This window comes from Polypterus senegalus, chromosome 1 (genome assembly GCF_016835505.1).
Source record: "Polypterus senegalus isolate Bchr_013 chromosome 1, ASM1683550v1, whole genome shotgun sequence".
Classification (NCBI taxonomy): domain Eukaryota; kingdom Metazoa; phylum Chordata; class Cladistia; order Polypteriformes; family Polypteridae; genus Polypterus; species Polypterus senegalus.
In genome coordinates, this window is record NC_053154.1 from 133,778,616 (window position 1) to 133,799,387 (window position 20,772).

General features: G+C 37.8%; 1 protein-coding gene across 2 annotated transcripts in view; it reads left to right on the forward strand.

Moving 5' to 3' along the window:
• pex5la (peroxisomal biogenesis factor 5-like a) overlaps positions 1–20,772 on the forward strand; it is a 332,752-nt gene that overhangs the window by 180,788 nt on the left and 131,192 nt on the right. For both annotated transcript variants that reach the window (XM_039758562.1, XM_039758552.1), the window contains 2 exons: positions 1,015–1,138; positions 11,803–11,890. In XM_039758562.1, the coding sequence (XP_039614496.1) occupies positions 1,015–1,138; positions 11,803–11,890 (212 nt within the window). The remainder of the gene's footprint in view (positions 1–1,014; positions 1,139–11,802; positions 11,891–20,772) is intronic.

The window sequence follows — 20,772 nt, forward strand, 5'->3', positions numbered from 1 at the left end:
TTTCTGCATCTGATATGGATGCCAGCTGGACACGTCCCTGTGGAGGTTTTACGGGCATGACCAGTTGGAAGGAGACCCCGGGGAAAGCCCAGGGCTCACTGGGAGGATTACACTTCCCAGATGGCCTGGGAACACCTTGGGATCCCACAATACGAGTTGGCAATTGTGCTGGGGAAAAGGACACATGGATTTCACTGCTAAGACTGTTGCCCTCATAACCCGGCTTCAGATAAACAGTGGAAAATGAATGAATGGACTGATGAAGTAGTAGTGACGAGTCTGACCAAACAAAAACTGAGTGAACGTGTCTTTTTCTGTTGGATAGGTGTCTATATATTTTATTAGTACATTGTGCACCATGGAGTTCTGTATGCCTACTACTGTATTAATTAATATCAATCCTTATTGACTGTGTATGTCGCGTCATACTGTCAAACAGTTGGTTTTACTGTACTTCCAGATTGTTAGTAGTTACACTGAATTTTATGCAATTGACATATCCAATAATTGTGTGGTCAGTGAAACTGAGCAGCTCATGTGACTGGAAAGTACAAAAGCATGTTCCATATTTACTGGTATTTCATGCAGGCCATTCGTATTTTTTGTCCCCAGCTTCAAAATTTTTATTAAACAAGCAATTTTCTCATCCTACATCTCGGCTGGCTTTCACTTGTTTTTGTGTAGTCTGCTGCTGATGATAATCACTTGTCCTGGATTGCAGTGATATGTGAAGCAGCAAGTCGAAATTCCACCAAAACATTTGAGTGAGAACTAGGACCAACAGGGCAGAATCAAGCAGAGTAATGGCATCAGTGGTTATGTGAAATGCATTGGTAACATACAGGAGTAAAACTGGAGGCAACCACTTAATATGGAAGTGCCTTAGCTTCACCTTATTCAAGTGCAACACGCATTTAATAAACATTGATGACGGTTAAGGAGTGAGCCAAAGTATCTGTTCAAATATGTATTAGTCTTTAAAAAATGTTTTTTGTGTTCACTGCTTGTTTCCAGTTAATATACCAGCGCCTTTAGAAAAATGGGAAGAAGCAAATTCACACGTAGAGCGTAATGGAAGCAGAAAGTGGAAGCTGGAAAGGAGACGTTCTTCTAAAAATACGTCAAGTGAGTTATTATGGTAAGTAATTTGCATTTGTTTCTACTGATATACCAAAATATAATTTCTGTATAAAAAAGAAGCTTCATCATATAACATTGTGGTTTAATCATTCTGGGAAAAATACTCATTGTGAACCTCAGTTAATAGAGTTCTATTTAAAATAAAAGTCAAAATCGTCTCAATCGTCTTATTCATTGTGAGCTCATCTGTAAATTGCAGATCTCTAATAAAATTTTGTAGAGAATAAGAACTATCTGCATCTACTTATTTGAGGACCTAAAATGCACATGTTTTGAATCTGACTGTTTGCTGCTTTTGTCTGATGGTGAGGCAAACATTGTAATTGCTTCTGGTAGATGATACCCCTGTCACGTGCTGCTAGCTGAAACTAAAAGATGTAGATATCAGACCAGTATGTCTCCTGTATTATTTGGACATGTTGTCTTGTGAAAGGAAAACTTTGTGGTGCTAGTGACTCCACTTTGACTACAGTTATTAATTCGATTAGAGGGCTTTTGTAAATGTCAAGTTTGTATTTGAATTGAGCCATGGATATATAGAATATTAGCAGTATTGTCAACAAACATAAAAACAGCAAAAAGAAAAAAAGGGAATCGACATTCTTTAAAACTCCAACAGGCTAAACATTTAAGTAGGTAGCAGCTAATAGCAGACAGTATTCCTTTGTCCAGTACTGCACTTCTCTATTTGATATGCTTTATATTCAATGATTTACATTTCAGTTGATTTTTCATTCCCAGACATATAAGCAACATTGATTCCATTGATTCTTCCCTGTTTTATCAGTTATAAGCCCATCTAAAAGGATCAAATGTATTCCCAAATCTATTCCCATTCAGATCAAATAGCGAAATTTAACATAGGCTCTGTCAAATAAAATACAAGAGAGTCAGTAACCAGCATTACTATTAGATTAGTAATTCACTTTTGTAAATATTCTAATTTGATTTGGAATTTAGCTGGCAGAAGCTTAATGCAAACTGAACCAAAAAACATTGTTCTGTGGAAGAATAAGCAGATTTACAAAGAAGAATTTGGAATGAATAAACAAAAAGGACTTCCATATGTGATGAAGCATTTTGATCAAAGAATCCATATTCACTCAGAAAACAATGTAACATTTAATTTGTGCCAATAATTCAAAAACAACAAAAAATGAACTTAGTGGCAGTGAGTGCATGGCAGTAAAGGGGCGGGGGTCTCTGTTAGCACTTCTGTTTCACAACTTGTAATAAATTTGTGTAGCCTTTCACTAAGTGTTGTGTTCTCCTCTGGCATCCCAAAGATCCACAGATAAGGCTGAGTGCTGTGTGTACTGAAGTGTATCCTAGAATGAACTGGACATTGCTGGCTTCTGTTTTGTACCCCATGCTGCCAGGTCAGGCTCTGGCTTCCTGTGGAATAGCAAAATTGAAAACACGAGTTTGGGAAAAGAAAAGATGATTGAAGGGAATCAGACATCTTGTACTACTAATGTTGTAATGGCTGAATAAATGTACAAGTACAACAAATGACATGTTTTGTTAAACAGTATGTGTTTGTCTAAAATTCCTCTGGTAAAGATTGTTATGTTTGATTCTACCTACCTTTACATTAGTTGACACTATGTGCTAATTTACTGGCATGTCACAAATTATGTATTTAATTTCTGGCAGCCTAAATATCATTAATGTCACCTGAGCAATTTTTCTTCTTTGTGGAGATGCTCAATCAGGCTTCCTTTTAGAGTTGTCAGTCAGTCATTTTCTAACCTGCTTAATCCAGACCTGGGTCGCTAGGGATGCTGGAGCCTATCCCAGCTAGCACAGGGCGCAAGGCAGGAGCAAACCCCGGCCCAGGGCACCAGTCCATTGCAGGGCAAACACACGCACATTTAGTGTCCAGTCTGAAAATAACCATCTGAGTGTCAAAGAAAACTCAGCAGAGCCTTTCAGATCACTCATATCTTAAGAATTATTATATTCATGGATAAGGAAACTGACAAAGAAAAGTATAGCTTATAAAGTCTCCTTACAATTAAATGCATTAATTGGAAAAAGGCAAACCATTCAAATGTCAGATCAGGATCTTTTTGAATTTTGGAAATGTCTGTTTTTAAGTGCAATGGTTAAAGCTGCAAGGTATGCATTTTCATTCATTGTCATCGATCAAAATGACAGTTTAGCACCACCAATTAATCTGAAAGTATGCCTTTGAACTGTGGGAGGAAACTGGTACCCCCTGGGGAGATTCCCGCATGCAAAGTACACCCTGAAGACAAGTCAGCCCAAAATCTAAGCAGAACCAAATTTGCTCATTTTACGTAATCTGAGTTTAAACTACCAGGTTTGACAGGAGTAGGTGATTATTTGGACCACAGTATATCTTGAAATGTTGAAAGGGTTCTGTTAGGTGAAACAATCACAGATTTCAAAAGCATTGTAAGGTCTTTATGATGAAGGCATATTCTTCACCAGAGGTGTAAGAAGGTGTAAGAATGATCAGATACAGTCACTAAACTACTTATGAATGAGAGATTCTACAAATATACATGAATGAACACACTAACAACACCCATTAAGTCATACTTCTGTGGTCACACAGCCTCTAACCAACATGGGAAATGTGTGAATTTAGCTAAATACATTCACTCAAAAACAGGCAGACGTCCATATGACTTGCTGTCATTATTTTTTCTTAAGTCAATGGCCCCCTGGAGTTTTATCAGCTGTCTGACCACATATTTTTTTCCTAGCATTTTAAGAAAATTATTAAATTTTATACTGGTATTCAAAGTTAAGGCCCTGGACTATATGAGTCCTCTTGTGGTAGACCACCTGGACCCAGTGCAGTTTGTCAATTAGAGAAAGATTGGAGTGGACAATGCAATTGCCTCTCTGCACCACAAGGCTTATTCTCACCTGGACAAAGCAGACCGCCCCATGAGGATTATGATTTTTAATTTCTGCAGCACCTTCATTACCATCCAGGCATGTCTGCTAAGATGTAAGCTCAGAGGTATGCAGGTGGATGAGCCTATGGTGTCCTCAATAATGGACTATCCATCAGGCAAACTGCAGTTTGTGAGGCTCAAGGACTGTGTATCTGATATGGATGTGAGCAACACTGGAGCACCACAAGGAGCAGTCCTGTCTCCTTTTCTCTTTACTCTGTATACATGAGACTATAAATATAACACTAGGTCATGTCACTTGCAGCAAAGACATTTTGCTAAGTGGTGTTTTTAAATGAATTTGGTAGGAATTACATATTTGCATCAAGATATGTTAATAAAAAGGGATAAGAGCAACACAGAAAGAAGATATCACCATATTTGACTACCCTAGGCTAAAGAATCACTGATGGCACATTGCTCAGGAAAAATGAGAGAGAGAGCAAGCTCAAAAGGCCAGACAGGAGTGAACATAAGTCTGCATTTAAGCACTTCATCCCTGAATAAAAGTTATTAACTAACCTCATATTCATTAGAAGCTCCTTGGACCTCATCATATTTTAAAACAATGCTAATTATTGCTTAGTTATACCATATTCCTCAAGGAAGATTCCAGGCTAGATAGAAACGTTACAAGGGTGAAGTCCATTTAATGGTAGGTGTTGCTCCACAAAATAAACACAAAACAAAGTGAGTGGTGTTTGGTTTGATGGAAATATCTTGTGCAGACAGGAGTCCATTCAAGTTTAGGTTAGAAAAAACTGGAAAAAATAAAATTTCAGATTATTACAAATGAGCCTTCTTCAGGGAAGACCTAACAGGTTATAATCTGCAGCTGTTCTGCAGCAATTAAAGTAAATTAAGAATTGCAAGATGAAGTAAACAATTTGCACAGGTGTCCCAACTTCAGTTGAATACTTAACAACCCTCTGAGGGTCATCAACTTGTATCATAGATATGGATGTCAATCCATCTGTAAGCTTTGATCGGTGATTCTTCAAAACTTTTAAGGAACACTGAAATATCTTCATAGTACATGTTTAATTATTCCATCTATCCATCCATCTAACCATCCAAGGTCACACCAGTCCCAATGAGCATACAGCGTTTGGCAGGATCAATCCCTGGATGGGGCACCAGCTCATTGCTATCACAGCACCACCATACCCACACATTTAATTATTAACAGTATACATTATTGAAATAAAATTAAAATGCATCTGTATAATGTAATTACACATTTTAATGCATTTCATCTTAAAAATGATATCAAGAGCTCCAAGAAGATAGCTCTTGGAAATCTAAATCAACTTCGAAGCTAGTCGTCATCATCTGTAAATATGCGCTCTCTTCTATTGAATTGAATTGAATTCCTTTATTGTTATTGTATGGTACAATGAGATTCAATATGCAAATCCTCCATAAACTTATTTTCATATAAAATAATAAAAATAATAATAATACAATACAAAACAATGAAAAAAATACAATATAAAAGCATAAGTACATTATACATGTACATATAGTGCAGATAGTGCAAATGATTCATAAAGTTTACAGTGAGGTAATTGTAATTCTAAGTACAAACAGTTCTACCGGGAGAACTTGATGGAATGATTGAGTGCGTTTAAAGCTCTTGGGATGAAACTGTTTCTGAACCTTGAGGTCTGTGCAGGAAAGGATCTGAAGCATTTTACAAATAGAAGAAGTTCAAATAGACTTTGCCTCATGGCTGAGATAGCGTGTGCTTTAAATGTTCTCCAGGATAGATGCTGTATCCCGATAATCCTCTGCACTCTCGACACAGCCTGCTGTACCGCTTTCCAGTCAGCTGCTGTAGAGCTGTGATTCCACGCTCAGATACAGTGGGTTAACATCCTCTGAGTGGTGTACTGAGAGTAACAACGCTAAAACAGCTATGGTATTTGGAATAGTTTGGCCATTCTGTGCACCATTATATAGTTATAGGTTGATTACAATCAGATGCCTTAAATTTATAAACGATACACAGTTCATTTCAGTGTATTTGATAAAGCTGCATCAGGGATGTGAATCTAAAAACGAACGGGAGACCACACAGGAACAGTAGCAATTCTTTGACGCTGGGTGCCACCAGTTTGCAAAACTGAGTGGAAACTTGCGTACACACAGGCTAAGGCTGGAGTGAGAATGTGTGGGGCTTTACGCCAAGTTTAGTTTTTATAAATCTCAAAGTTAGTGTGGAAACGGGTATACACAACATTTTTGTGTATACACACCGTTTCTACATGAGGCCCCAGGACACTGGTATTATGGTTTAGTAAGGTTTTATTCAGTATTTTATTTTAATATTTTGTTAAATATTTTGTAAATTATGTTAGTAGGCATATATTTTGTCTTTATGTTCTGAACATTGTTTTGTTTGTTTGTCGTTTACTATGTACTAGCAAAATAACCCGCGCTTCGCAGTGGCGAAGTACTGCCTTAAAATTTTTATTAAGAAGAAAATTAAACCTTTTTAAACTGAGGGAAAAGATACCAATAATTATTTGTTAAGGATCTCTTTGTATACCACATTGTGAGTTCGGCCCTCCGGTTGTAATATGACGAAGCTGCGCGAGCTCACTCTTGAGAATGCAATGTATAGTTGTCCAGGAGAAAAGCTGTGCGCTGAGCTTATTCTTGAGCATGCAATGTACAGTTGGCCATGTGAACAGTAATCTTGTTTCAAATCTCACAGTTTGGATTGCTGCTGTCATAATCGGTTTGAGTTTCATGGTTTGTTTCAATTACGACAGTATTTGTAGGACTTGTGTTGAAGAGACATTTGGCATCTGTCAAGCGTTGCAAGTATACAACCGGTTTCATCGATAACTTCACATCCAGCTTTTGAGAGTTTAAACATTCATAAGCATCAAAGTGTCCACTACTGAAATCGTCACCTTTCAGTCTAAGATGTTTAAGAGGCATTGGTGGTTGTCAAAAGGTGTAAAATATTTGGCCATTTCGGTACACTTGAAAGCGACAACTGAACAATTCACCGGCAGCCATCAACTCACATGCAGATGCATAGGTGAAGGGCTTAAGCATTTCACTCTTCTAGTGCTCCTGTTTAGAATAATTATCTCCTGTACCGTCATCAGTCCACACCTTGAACCTGTCCCAGTCATTCAATACATAAGACACAATGTTCCTCCGGATATCAAGAGTGAGCCTGATATGGCCGTGCAATATGTAACACAGAGAATGAAAAAGGTAGGTGCCATCTCCGTGCATTGAAACCACTCGGTAAGTGACAGTTCTTTGATCAATGGTGATCACCTCTATAGACATGTTAATGGGGGTATGGTTGGAATGATTAAGGAAATGGGTACCTGAGCAATGTAAAGTAAGTCGAAAATACCTACACAATAACTATAATCGTAATAAACAAACAATAAAACAGTGGAGAAGTCGTGGATTAAATAAAAAGGCTGTAGTTATCAGCACGGAGACATGAATCCTGTGGCGAAGCAAGGAAGGGAATGTAAAGACTGGAGCGTCGGGTGGCCTTATATAGGCAGGCAGCCAACAACGTGGGAGGCGTTGCCCAACACCGCCTCACACGGTGACCGAGCTGCAGGCTATGGACGTATATATGTACGTAAGTAGGATTCAGTTAGCGTTGGGAACCTGCGTACCAAATTTCTTAAAGATGGGCCCATAAGTAACAAAAACCGTTGAAAAGTTCAATATGGCGGTCAACAATGGCATCATACTACCGAAATAAGTACCAAATTTCAGCCTTCTACCTACACAGGAAGTTCAATATGGCGGCTGACAGTTGTGTCATACCACCGAAATAAGTACCAAGTTTCAGCCTTCTACCTACACAGGAAGTTCAATATGGCGGCTGACATTTGTGTCATACCACCGAAATAAGTGCGTACATCGGTTTTGGTTAGCGCAGGGAAGCCACCTACCAAATTTCGTGAAGATGGGGCCATAAATAAGAAGGTTCAATATGGCGGACTTTGTCGACCGTTATTAACCGTTATGACCGTTACGTGAAGAATTTCAAAATGAAACCTGCTTAACTTTTGTAAGTAAGCTGTAAGAATTAAGCCTGCCAAATTTCAGCCTTCAACCTACACAGGAAGTTGGAGAATTAGTGAGTGAGTGAGTGAGTGAGGGCTTTGCCTTTTATTAGTATAGATGTATTCTTTTTGTTAATGTGTTTAGTTATGTGTCCTATCACCTTAAGATGCCCTGACAAGCTTGAAAAAGTCATGAGTGTTTTCCTGTTCGCCTTGCTTGTCTTGTTGCTCTATCTTGCCTTCTCGGGTATAGAGAAGAGGAAACATTGTCCAGTAGGAGAAGTGAAGCGCAGTAGCAGTCATTTCTAGGAGAAGCCAGTCCATAGTCCCAGCGGTAAGTACATTGTGGCTGCTGGGCATTGTCTCACCTTCCAGGCCAGGTGAGTGCAAGGACAAGAGAATAAGAGTTGGCATGGAGGACATAAAAAAGTTAAGAGAGTCTCCCCAAAATCCTTCCACTACCTAAATATTCTGGAGGTGATTGCCATTCCCTCTGACTGTCAACTATAGTTTGAATGAAAAGCATGTTTTTGGAATGGCCAGGTCAAAAATTTAGATCTCAGCTGAACTGATGTGTCAAAACCTGATGTTGTAAAGATAGCCAAGGAAATGAGAAAGAATGGATAATAGAACATATTTGGGCATGTCAGAGCTGTGGAATGTACCATAATGTTTTGAATTGAAGGTTCATTTACTTTTACACACTGGGTACATTAATTTTATCTTAAATAAAATAACATTTTCAGAGCCCACTAAATCTGGAGCAGGGCTGCGGTTGGTTGGAGTCTGTCCCAGGGCACAATGCAGGAATAACCCCCTGGACATGGTGCAAGTCCATTATAGGGTAAACACGCACACATCAGACACACACACTAACTTCTGTCTAACCAGAAGAAACACCTGCAGACATGGAGAGAACATTTCATGCAAGGAGACTGGGACGTGAACTCTCGTCTCTTTACTGCAAGGCAGTAATGCCACTGAGCTGTCCCTAAATGAAAGATATCTTTTGTAAATTATTAACTGAGTATGTATATTGAATGGGTGTTCATTATTTACGGTAGCCTAATAAAATAACAAAATAAAAATGCATTAAAATATAACATTAAAGTTCCACATCTTTTCACGGAGGAGATTTTTTTCCATTTAAACTGGCGAGTTCAGTTACTTTCAAAGAGTACAACATATATTTACTTGCACTACATATTGCCAACATGGCCTATAACCCCCAAAAACCTCTAATATCAAAAAATAGGAATATAAGAGGGCATAGCAAAGATGAGCTGCCAGGCACTTTGACACTGATCCAGTAAGGGAGGGCACAGCCTAGTCAATGACACTTTCAGACTTATTACACAAATTCTACCTCCCACAGACAGAAAGTGCCAGCCTATGTCACTGTGCTTTGTTTTGATATTTTTAACAGTAAATCAATATTAAATATTTTGAAAGGACAGAAAGAAACTTACCATATGGTAAAGCTGTGCATTTAGCAGGAAATTGCAAGCAAGCACGAAGACTGAGATCAACTATTTATGTGCTTTTAAGTATGTTTGACACCAACAGGTCTTACTGCTTGAGAATCATGTTTAAAAATGACGCAAGGAAATAATATAATATAAATTACAACATTACAAATACTATGGCAAAAGTGACTAGTGAAAAATGAGCAGAAAAGGCTTTACAACAAAGCTCAAGGAAATGTACACTAAGTTACAATTAGGACATCACAAAATCAAGATAAAGTGTAATTATATCATTATGAAATAATTATGAAGCTCAAAAATATCAGTTACCCACCTATTCCCGAAATGGGGTTCCAATAAGGAGACATTTAGTGACAAATAACCCTAAACAAATGGCCAATTTAGAAGCACGGGTACCTGGTGACAAAATTGCTTTTACAAAGGACCAATACAATACATATGATAAAAATAATAACCTAGACCTTAATAAAGATGATCCTAAAACATTTCATTTTCATTTATTTCAATCTGCTTATGCTGCTGAGAGTTTAAAGTTGGACATACCAGGCCACCCTATTCCTAGCATCAGATCCTTGTTCTACCTGGAGAATGGAAAGAGGCTCTTAGACAAGTCAAGAGATGTAATGCATCTCCCAGGAGGCCATGCATAGTACACCACCTGCAGGATGCTAACAACACATCAATACCACCTCATCTACTTCCTGTTGATGCAGAGAAGCAGCAGTGTATTCTCCTATTTTTTTAAAGTCCTCATCTAATAATAAAAAGTGAGTCAGACAATCCTTTGTAGGTACCTCATTTTAGCTGCTTTTATTCACAGTCTAATTCTTTCAGTTACTACCCGGAGCTCATAATCATAAGTGACTGACATCTAAATTGAACTGTGAATTAACCCCCATTTCATCATCACAAAATGGTATAATGTCTGCAGAACAGTAGATGCTGAATCACTTCAATTTTTTAATCACCTTTACCTTTAATGAAACCTTCCTGTCATGTCTTTTCTATTGAGTTAGTCTTTTTGTTGTTCTTTAAATATTATTGTTTTTTATTTTATGTTATTATGATTTTGTTTTCACCCTTTGTTGTATCTTTATATAATTTTTACGTAGTATGTTAACTATTTTCCAGTTTTTTATTATGTTCGTATTCTGTGTATTATACAGGTGAAGCTCCTGTCAGTCACTCAGCATTGCGTTTGCTGCTGACGCTTGGTTTGTGCTTTCTTATATCTTTTTATTTCTCCAGTTTTGAACCCCTTGCCTTGGGATTTAGTTTCTGTTTCTGGTTATTCTTAGGCATTGTTCACTTTTAAGGCCAAAACCTACTTTTTGGTGCTTTGGCTTTTTGTGTTTCCTCTCATGAATCTTCTTGAAGTGCTATTTAAATATTAAAGAAGCTTTGGTTATTTTTCTTGGGAATTTTTATTCTCCTTCTGACATTTTATGATATTTAGACTTTAAAAGGCCTCAGCCCCATTTTTGGGCATATGCAGGCCGGAGCCTGCTATTTGAAGGCAGAGTCTAAGCTACTGAGAATGAGGACTGCCTTGGGGATCCAGCCTTAGTGGAGCACTGGTGTGACTCTTAATTATTTTGAGGCACCATTTCTGTATGTTTGTTAGTGGGAATTCACTTGAACTCCCCAACCCATCCTCATCTGCAAGAAAGGCACCGTTCTTTTCTGGGAAAGGATTATGACTTCAGATTTGGAGGTACTAATCTCCCTCCAGCTCCCAAATTTGCTTAGTCTGATTGTGATCAGTTGGTCTATTGATAAAAATCACAAATAATGATCACTTGTCTTACATAATCCATCTACAAATAATTGCGAACTTCTACCAACTGGAGGTTGCTCTGCCATGGATTGGCAACCTACCTAAGGTTGGCTCATGTCCTTCACTTAATTTTGCCAAGAAAGACTCCAGTCTGGAACAGATTAAGCAGGTTCGTAAATTGATAAATGGATTCCATGAAGAGCGTTAAAGAAATTATACAGAATATAAATGTAGATTATTACAGGGAGCAACTTTTGCTTTGCTTTATATGAGTTCTCAGAATCACTCTGCAGGCCTGCAAGAGTTTTAAAGGTTTATAATGCAATGAAATATTGCTTTGTGCTTACACCATTGAATCATCTGAAAGTTTTTTTCTTACTCCAAAACTAATTTCTTCCCATTTTCATTAGGTTAACAGAAAACAGAACACAAAGCGAATTGGCAACAAAGAGCTCCTTAGAAGTTATTTCTGCTGTAGACGGAGAGCCAGCATCTCAGGTGAACTATTCCTTTGTCTTCATTAATTAAACAAGTCTGTGGAAAGACAAAACTAAAGAAATAACAAAAGAGTGTGACAGGTGGAAAAAGTGTAGTGCTTACAGGGTAATAGAAGTCGTCTCTGGAAATATACACTTAAGATCCATAAGCATAAACAGAGCAGGTGTCAGCAAGCTGCAGATTTGCCCTTTTCATGGTATCCTATTTTCTTTTAACAATATTTTTATGAGGTCACCTTGAAGCTTTAATTTTTTTACTACTGATGCAGTGCTTATTTGGCGCACGTTGTTTTTGACAGCTCACTGCTGTAACCACAGGATGAGCACAGAAGCTAAGCAAAAAGTATGAGGTCAGGTTAAACTAGAAACATAAAGCGCAAAGTATGTGCTTTCATTTCAAAGGACAATAGCAAGTAGCAGGTATCAGTGTCTAACATTTTATGATGGTATAGCTGCAAGTGTTGACTTTATGGCAGTAAGAGATATATTGCAAAAGCTGAATGTTCTGTTTTTTCCCAAAATACCCCCATTATGTTTTTAAAGCATGCTGCATTTTATTGTTATAGAGCTACATCTGTTTTAACTTGCAGAATGGCTGTCAGGCCTACAATACCACAATACATGATACATTCCTCTCATTTTTCTCTAACATCTTGATGTAATCATTAAGCGCCACCATTATATTCTAAATGATGTTGTATCTGTGAAGCCTTGCAATAAACAGCATGATCTAAAAAGATATTACAAATGAACATCCATCCCTTTGAATTGTCAAAATATTTTCCAATATAATAAAGCTCCTGTGTGATGTAAAATGTAATAATTTGTCAGTATTTTCAATCTTATTGTACCTGTCTTTCCTGTAATAATTTAAAACGTTACTAGACTTTCTCTTTAGCTGTAACACACTGCAAGAAACTACAGAGTGAATCAATAGTTGGATAGGCCTGATGTGTCATGGAGCCCTGAATGGATCCTGTAATACATGTTCAATGCAGGGCTGTCCACAGAGTCCCGAACAAGAGCTGGGGCTTGTAGAAGAAGCGGGCCTGTAGTGGCAGCCCGACTTTGATGACAGTCTAAAGAGAGAGACACTTGTGCAGCTAAACTAGGTTTGTTTCCATGGCTTTGGAGCCTTGCTTTGTCTGACCATATCTCTGTCTTTATTAACCATCTTGTGATCACTTTATATCCTCATAACAATCCTGGGCCACATTTTGTGTCTTAGCAGTGTGCAGCAGTGTGCTGTGAGCTTCCGCATATCGAAACATACTTTTATGATTGACAAAACAAAACAAAAAGGGCTGGAGGAAGCACACTGGAAAATGTTAACCTGCCTGGCAACAGGTTTGCTTGAATGGCCACCTTTGATTTTTAGTAGCTGGACTTGGCTCAACAAGTCAGATAAAAGTAAAAGTTAGCAGCAGAACTTTTTGTTCATTTAGGCCTTTCCATTGATCTGCAACAAAAGTTTGTAAAGAATACAGCTTAAACTTTTTTTTCCACAATAAACTATTTTTCACAACAGGGTTTCAGAACACACTTTCCAGTCACACATTTTTTGTGCAAATTGTTCTGCCCAGAAGAACTACATTTTTTTGCCTAAGGCTAACAAAGGCAATCCTTTGAGTTTGTGTTGGTGTGTATTAGCATAGGGACCATTAATCTCTCCTGGAGAAACACTTAGAGGCATATTATCTACTGTTTTTTTTTATATTATGGCATATTAGAATAGAGAAAACTTGTCCCAATTCGTCCCAAAACATTCTTATTTCTATCATAGGAAAATTCCTTCCTTCCTATCAAAATGCATTTGAAACTTAATTTAACCTGTCTTCAGATTACAAGGGTCCTGTAAAGGACAATGGGCTACCATTGACAGTTACTCTGCATGATGACATCACATATTGATTTAAAAAATGTAGTTATGTGAATATTCTATGCAGAAAATGAAAAATTAAAATATGAAACACATCTCTTTCATCATTATCACTTATGCACGTAGAGGGTGCCACTGAGCCTCAAACCCCAGACAGTCCAAAAAAAGTGATTTTGATTTATAAAACAGAGTACCTTCACAGGTTCCTCCTTCCACAAAACAAATATAAGCACAGGTAGAATCTTTCATCCTTTCCCTCCTCTTCCTACTCTTCCTCCTCTACAGTAAGTGTCCTCCTCCTCCTGACTCTGACCCTTAGGTTGAGGTGAGGTAGCCTCCTTTATGTTGGGCCTGTTAGTACTTTCAGTGCCATAGCATTTCTGGGTCATGGGGAAGCTTGACAAAAGGTTGAGGTGGGGTGGGGGCTTCTCCCAGTAGCACCCTCTGGCAGCACCCAAGGACCATAACAAGGCATTCCTTCCTAAGTGCAAGTCCCAAGTCCAAACTGGGACCAAGCCAGAGGAGCACTGCTACCCCTGGTATAGGGGATGAATGCTCCTTGATGCTTAGACTCCCCCAGTGCATCTATTAGCCTTTCCTCCCTGACTGGAATTAGAATTTAGAACCATCCTGGCTGGGTTACCAACAGTGTCCATTCATTTTTGCCTCTGGGCCTGGTAAAGAATCACCTCCCATCCCAGTCAGGATGCCAGTACATCCACTATCCACTTAGAGTTGCTGTATGAAGTTACAAAGTCATTAACTTAATGAAAAACAGCTCTTATTTTTAAAAGAAGTGTAATACAATTAAAAGCTATCACCACTCTTCCTTTCATTTTCCGAAGATGCCTATTATAAGCAGCACAGAGCATAAAGTAAGCATTTATGCCGGCTGGGTGCTTTGCCAGTTTAGAGTTATCCATCAAGTGAGCCTACCAGTATTTATAGTGGAAACTTAACCACCAGAGGAGACCCTGCACAACCCAGGGAGCAGGTGCTAAGTCCACACAGAGCGTGAACAGGCCAACATGCAAACCCCTTTAAGGACAGTGGCACTACTAGTTAAAGTTAGAACAAGTAATGGTAAAATGATACTCATTACTTTTTTGATGATGCAAAAGGATTACTCTACTTACAGCCTAAGAAAAAAAAACATATTTTGAAAGCAAGTGTTGTCATGTTAAACTTTTTGCATCAACTTTTGACAATCCAGTAACTTGAATGAGATGATAGTTTTTTGTTTTGGAATACTATTAACATGATTAGAAACAACAATATAATTTCTAGATACAATATACAATTAAACATAAAATCTAAAGATGTGTGAAATGGAATAGAATAATTAGTTTGTGTGTAGATAACCCCAACATAAGCACCTTCCTGCCAGCATAGCTCCTAATGGTGCCCCACATGACAAGTAATTGTAAAAAATTAATCAAGACTGAAACAGTAGAACATTGATGTAAAAAGAAGATGACTTCTTAATTGAAAACCAGGCAGACTTGTCAAGTAGAAGTTAAGAGTTGGCAAAGTCTGTCCTAGATGGCTATCATGGCTGCAGGGATTTTGTTACAGCCAGTTAAACCCCTTAGAGTCTGTGGTTTAACCTCTTGCTTAATTAAGCTTGTTGTTTGTTCCAGGATTAAATGTAATTTGGCATGGTGAATTTTGGCTTTACATTGATTTATTTGTAGGCAACAACAAGCACTAGTATGAATGGCATGTGTTAACATTTCCACAGATGCCTGCACAAAACAAATGAACCTGTTAGGAAAAAAGTGGTCTCTCTCAGCCTAAATACACTTAAAACAGGCCAGCGGTCTGCCATGTTCCTCCTAAAGTGCACATGTTGACGGGCGTGCATATCTTTTTATGCTTTAGCACACAAAGAAGGGAGTTAATAAATTCACCCTCATGGCCACCAATCCCACCATAAATATACAAAGACTGGACAGCAAAACAGTCCTCCTCCCAGGAATGACATTAAAACTTGGAATGTATGGAAAGCCATAATCAAGTCCTTTGAAAATCGACTACCTATTAATGCATTTATTTATTTAAAGAGTTTCTGTAAAAAGTCTATTTCCCTCCTGGGGAAAAATAAAGTATCTATCTATCTATCTATCTATCTATCTATCTTCAAAGTTAGCCTGTCACATGCTTACTCCTTGTAGACATTATTTGTGCACAGTTATTCAAGGTGAAATAGGTCTGCAAAATTGGTTAAAAATTACAATTTGAATACTTAAATTAAAATAAGAATACTATAGTGACTCTGACCTGTGAGGAAATAGGCAGGCGACAGTCTGCAGAGGATTGGGATCACTTGTGCTGGTGAAGCATTAAAGGAGCTGTGCAGAGCAGTGCGACACTTTGGAATTGAAAAAGGAAAAAAAGATAGCAGATACAGCGTACAGAGCTTAGGAAGACGGCAATGCCCCTGAGAAGCCCCAGACCTTGTAGGTGTCCCTACAAGCAAACAGTGGGAGTTAATCAGGTTTTGTGTCACAAAAGAGTTAACTGTTTTTTCAAGAGCCATTAACTGCTGTTGGTGCCTTTTTGTCAGTCCTTCCTCCTCCACAGTTCAGGCTGTTATGTATTCAAATGCAGGTTAAATATTCTGGGTGCTACATATACATTTCTCCCTGTCAATGGAAACACCTAGTATGTCATATCCTCTTGGTCAATTGAGTTGTTAGGTTTATGTTATCTAGCTTCTTCCATTGTGCTATGACTGGAATGAAGACATATTTGGCCATCGCCACTACCTTATAACTTTAGGAAAGACCTAGAAACACCAAAAATTAAAAAAAAATGTTTTGAAAAAAATGACAATTACTAGGTTTTTCCATTGCATGTGAGATTTGTACCATATACGTTTTAAATATAATATTATCTATGCTCACTGTACATCAGTTAAGCTTCAAGTTCATATGACTCCTGCATAGTTGCATATAAGAAGTAATTAAGAATTACAGCCTTACAAAACAAATGTGACTCTCTTAAACACATCCATTCACCAAAATGAGTTTCTCTGCACACAAAGTTGACATGATCAGAAAAAAGCAGAATGAAGTAGAGTTTGGCTGCCTTACATAATGCATATAAAATCCCTGATAAAATTGCTTGTGATTGTTCAAACACTTTAATGTTTCTTTTTTATATATATCTAAAAAAATCAGCATGCAAAAAAAAAAAAACTAGACATGCAGAAGCCACTATTATACATTTTCAGGGTGAAATGGCAGCTTAGTGCTGTACAGAGAAGACAGTGAATTAATAACATGAGGAAATAAAATAAACTTAGTTTGTCTTTTACCTTTTACAATTACAGAATAAATGTAATACAGACAACCTTAGTATGTATTTTTCTTTATACCTTCTTTTTTATGCATTGTGCATCAAATTAGTAGTCATTTAAAACACAGACTGTTTAAAATTGCCATTGAAAGGCTCCTTAAAATGTTGATTTAATATAAATAAATAAATGGATGGAAAATATTTATTAAAAAAGCAGTAGTCATTTGTATGCTCTGTCCAGTAGTCATATTTGCAAGTCCAGAATGTAACAAAGCAGATACCTCTTGTTTTAGACTTTGACATATACAGTAGAGTTGTGATTGGTAGTAATTTTTCAATCAATAATGAATGATTTTTAATAATCTAGTTGTATGTAATGCACTGCTTAAAAAAGACAACAAAAGAACAGTTCACAGAAGTATGTCTCTGGAATATCCTGTAGTTGACGCTTGAAGGTGATGTATGGGATGCAGGAAAAATGGGCAAGCGTAAGGATCTGAGCAACTCTGACAAAGGCCAGCCTGTGATGGCTAGACAACTGGGTCAGAACAACTCCAAAATGGCAGGTCTTATTTAGTGTTCCCAGTATGCAATGGTTAGTATCTACCAAAACTAATTCAAGGAAGGACAACCAATGAACCTTAGATAAGGTCATGGGTGCCCATGGCTCACTGATACTGTACATGTCAAAAAGGCTAGCCCATCTGGTCCAGTCCCACAGAAGAGTTGCTGTAGTACAAATTGCTGAAAAACCTAAAAGCTGGCCATGAGAGAGGTGTCAGAACACACCGTTGATTGCAGCTTACTGCGTATGGGGCTACATGCTGACCCCTTTTCACCGCTAAAAGTGCCTACAATGGGTACATGAGTGTCACAACTAGACAATAGAGGAATGGATAAGGTGACCTATCTGGTGAATCATGTTTTCTTTTAGATCATGCAGATGATAGGGTATGTGTGCGTGATTTACCTGGATAAGAGATAGTAGTAGGGTGCACTTTTAGAAGAAGGTAGAGTGATGCTCTGGGGAATATCCTGCTGAGAAACCTTGGCCCTTGGAATTCATGTGGATGTTACTTTTACACATACCTAAAGACTACTGCAGACCACCTTCACCTGTTCATGCCAACACTCCACCCTGATGGCAGTGACCTCTTTCAGCAGGATAATGCACTCTGCCACATTGCAAAAGTTGTTTAGGAATAGTTTGAGAAACATGACAAAGAGTTTACTGCGGTGGGTTGGCACCCTGCCCAGGATTTGGTTCCTACCTTGTGCAGGAAAAAGAGTTTAAGGTGTTGACTTGACCACCAAATTCCCCAGATCTCAATCCAATTGCAGACCTGTGAGATTTGCTAGAAAAACAAGTCTGATCCTCTCAACGTTTTAGGACTTAAAGAATCTGCTGCCAAATACCCTAGGACACCTTCAGAGGTCTTCTGGAGTCCATGCCTTGACAAGACAGAGCTGTTTTGTTAGGAGGCCAATACAATATTAGGCAGGGAGTCCTAATGTTGTAGCTGATCGGAGTATATGTTAAGTTTTGGTAGCATGATTTGGAAACATATTGAGAATTTTCAGTTTGCCCTCCCATATACAGCCAAAAGCATCCCAAAATAGAAACAATTAGGGGAACATAGCACATGAATGGACTAACCTGGGAAAAACCTGTTTCAAAACCAATACTAATATAGCAGGGTGTGACTTTGTACTAACGGAGTGTTAGTGCAATGTACTTAGACTTTGAGAGGCTACATAATTGATTAATATTGTTTGCAGAAAACTTTGAAGAAATCTGGAATATAAGATGGATGTCAGTGGCAAAAAAATGCTGTGCCATTAGCAAACATTATTTCTTGAGCTATTAAAGCTTCTTAAATTACATTTCGTTATTCCATTAAAATTGGTGCAGTAACCTTCTGTCCCCATAGAGTAAAGTACATAAATAAGCATTGGGCTCCTTTAAATAATAATAAAAAAACCGTAATAAACCAACACTATCCTGATCAAATAGATGGTCACTCCGCAGATGAGGGCATGCAAATTCAACAAAGCAATACTTGAGATTATTATGGTGATTAATGTATACTTTAGTAATGTTTATGTAAATTACATTTTCTGTTCAGAGGACTAGACATCCTGGGTTGTTTCATCTAAGAATCCTAATAAAATACACAACTGTTAAATATGTACAGTATTTGCTCAGTGCCATCTGCTTCTGTGATCATGGCTCAAAGGGCCTGGGGCCTGGCAACCACATCTGAAAAAAAGCTGAGTCTGTGCCAAAATGTCTGAACTGCCCCTCGTTAGAATAGGTATTTTTTATTTCTTACAAGCAATTTGAATAACTTTGAATTTGCTGTTTACACAATGGGCTAAATAAATCTATTGTTTGTATGCCAGGATCAGCGGCTAGTATTGTAATAAGAATGTGAAACTACCTGCAGAGCATTGATGAGCAACGCCTATTCTGACAGAATAGATGGCTAGTTTAACAAAATTAAATAAATAAATGAAAAGCAAATTTCAGCTTATGTGTATAAGAACAACCTATATCTATTTGTTCAGTGCTCTCATGGTTTTTCATGCAGTTTATTAATTAAAACAGCCTTACGATGAAGAAAGTAAAACGTTTTAACCAATAAAGCCTTATAATTAAAGACGTTAAACCACTTCTACCTCTTAACTAGGGGCATTGTTATGATTGTAGGAGCAGAATTCTGCAAGAATCAGCAGCCCCCTACAATGACTAGGGATAGAAATGTATGCTTTAGCATGAGGACAGGTTGTAATCCAATTTTAATTTGAATGTTGCTTTTTCAAACACGTGTGGATGCTGTAATCTGTTTTACTAATAGCGTATTGGAGAAAAAAAGGCAAGAAACCTGTTAAAGGATTCATTGTAGAATGATAAAATAGTAATTCAACACATTCAGCTGAATTTTAAAGTCTATAGATATGTGATCTGTTGCTGTGATTAATACCATTTATACAACAAGCAATGGTTTATTTGTTTTGAAGAGCTGCCAAGTGCTGTTGAATTATTTTTCTGTGCTCACTGTTGATTTCACATGGCAAATACTGTTTGAACTGAATGCATTTTTACAGATGACTACACTCTCATAATTAACACTCCTCTTTCCATTTAAGAAGGCCAGAGGCCAGAATAGTACAGTAAAGCCAGTTTACTAGGACAGGCTCCAAAGAGTTGGATCCCTTTAGATTTCTTCTGTGTACATGTATTTATACAGATGTTTATTTTTGGGACATTTATTTTGTAGATAATTCTGTTGCCTCAAAAAAAAAAACTTGGATGCCATTTGCATTTCAGACTGCTTTCTGTGATCGTGTTATTGATATGCTTTTTTTCTGAAAAATCGTCCTTTTCTATAGAAATATGTTTAGCCAGTAGTTTGAGAATAAGAAATGCCAACAGAATGAATGTGCTAATTAGGAAGCAAGGCTCTGTTCTGGAGGCAAGCCTGGATTCTCTGGAGAAGGCAGCAGAGAGAGCAATGTTGACTAAGCTCACCAATGTCTCCTACCATTTGCATTAGACCATTGTCACTCCAAAGAGCATCTTCAGCACAAGGCCAATTGACACACCAGAGAGTGCAAGATGAGATCTTCCTTTCTAGATGCCATTAGATATTGCAACCTAACCACAGGCTATGCTTTTATTCTTTGAACATTTTTTATTCACT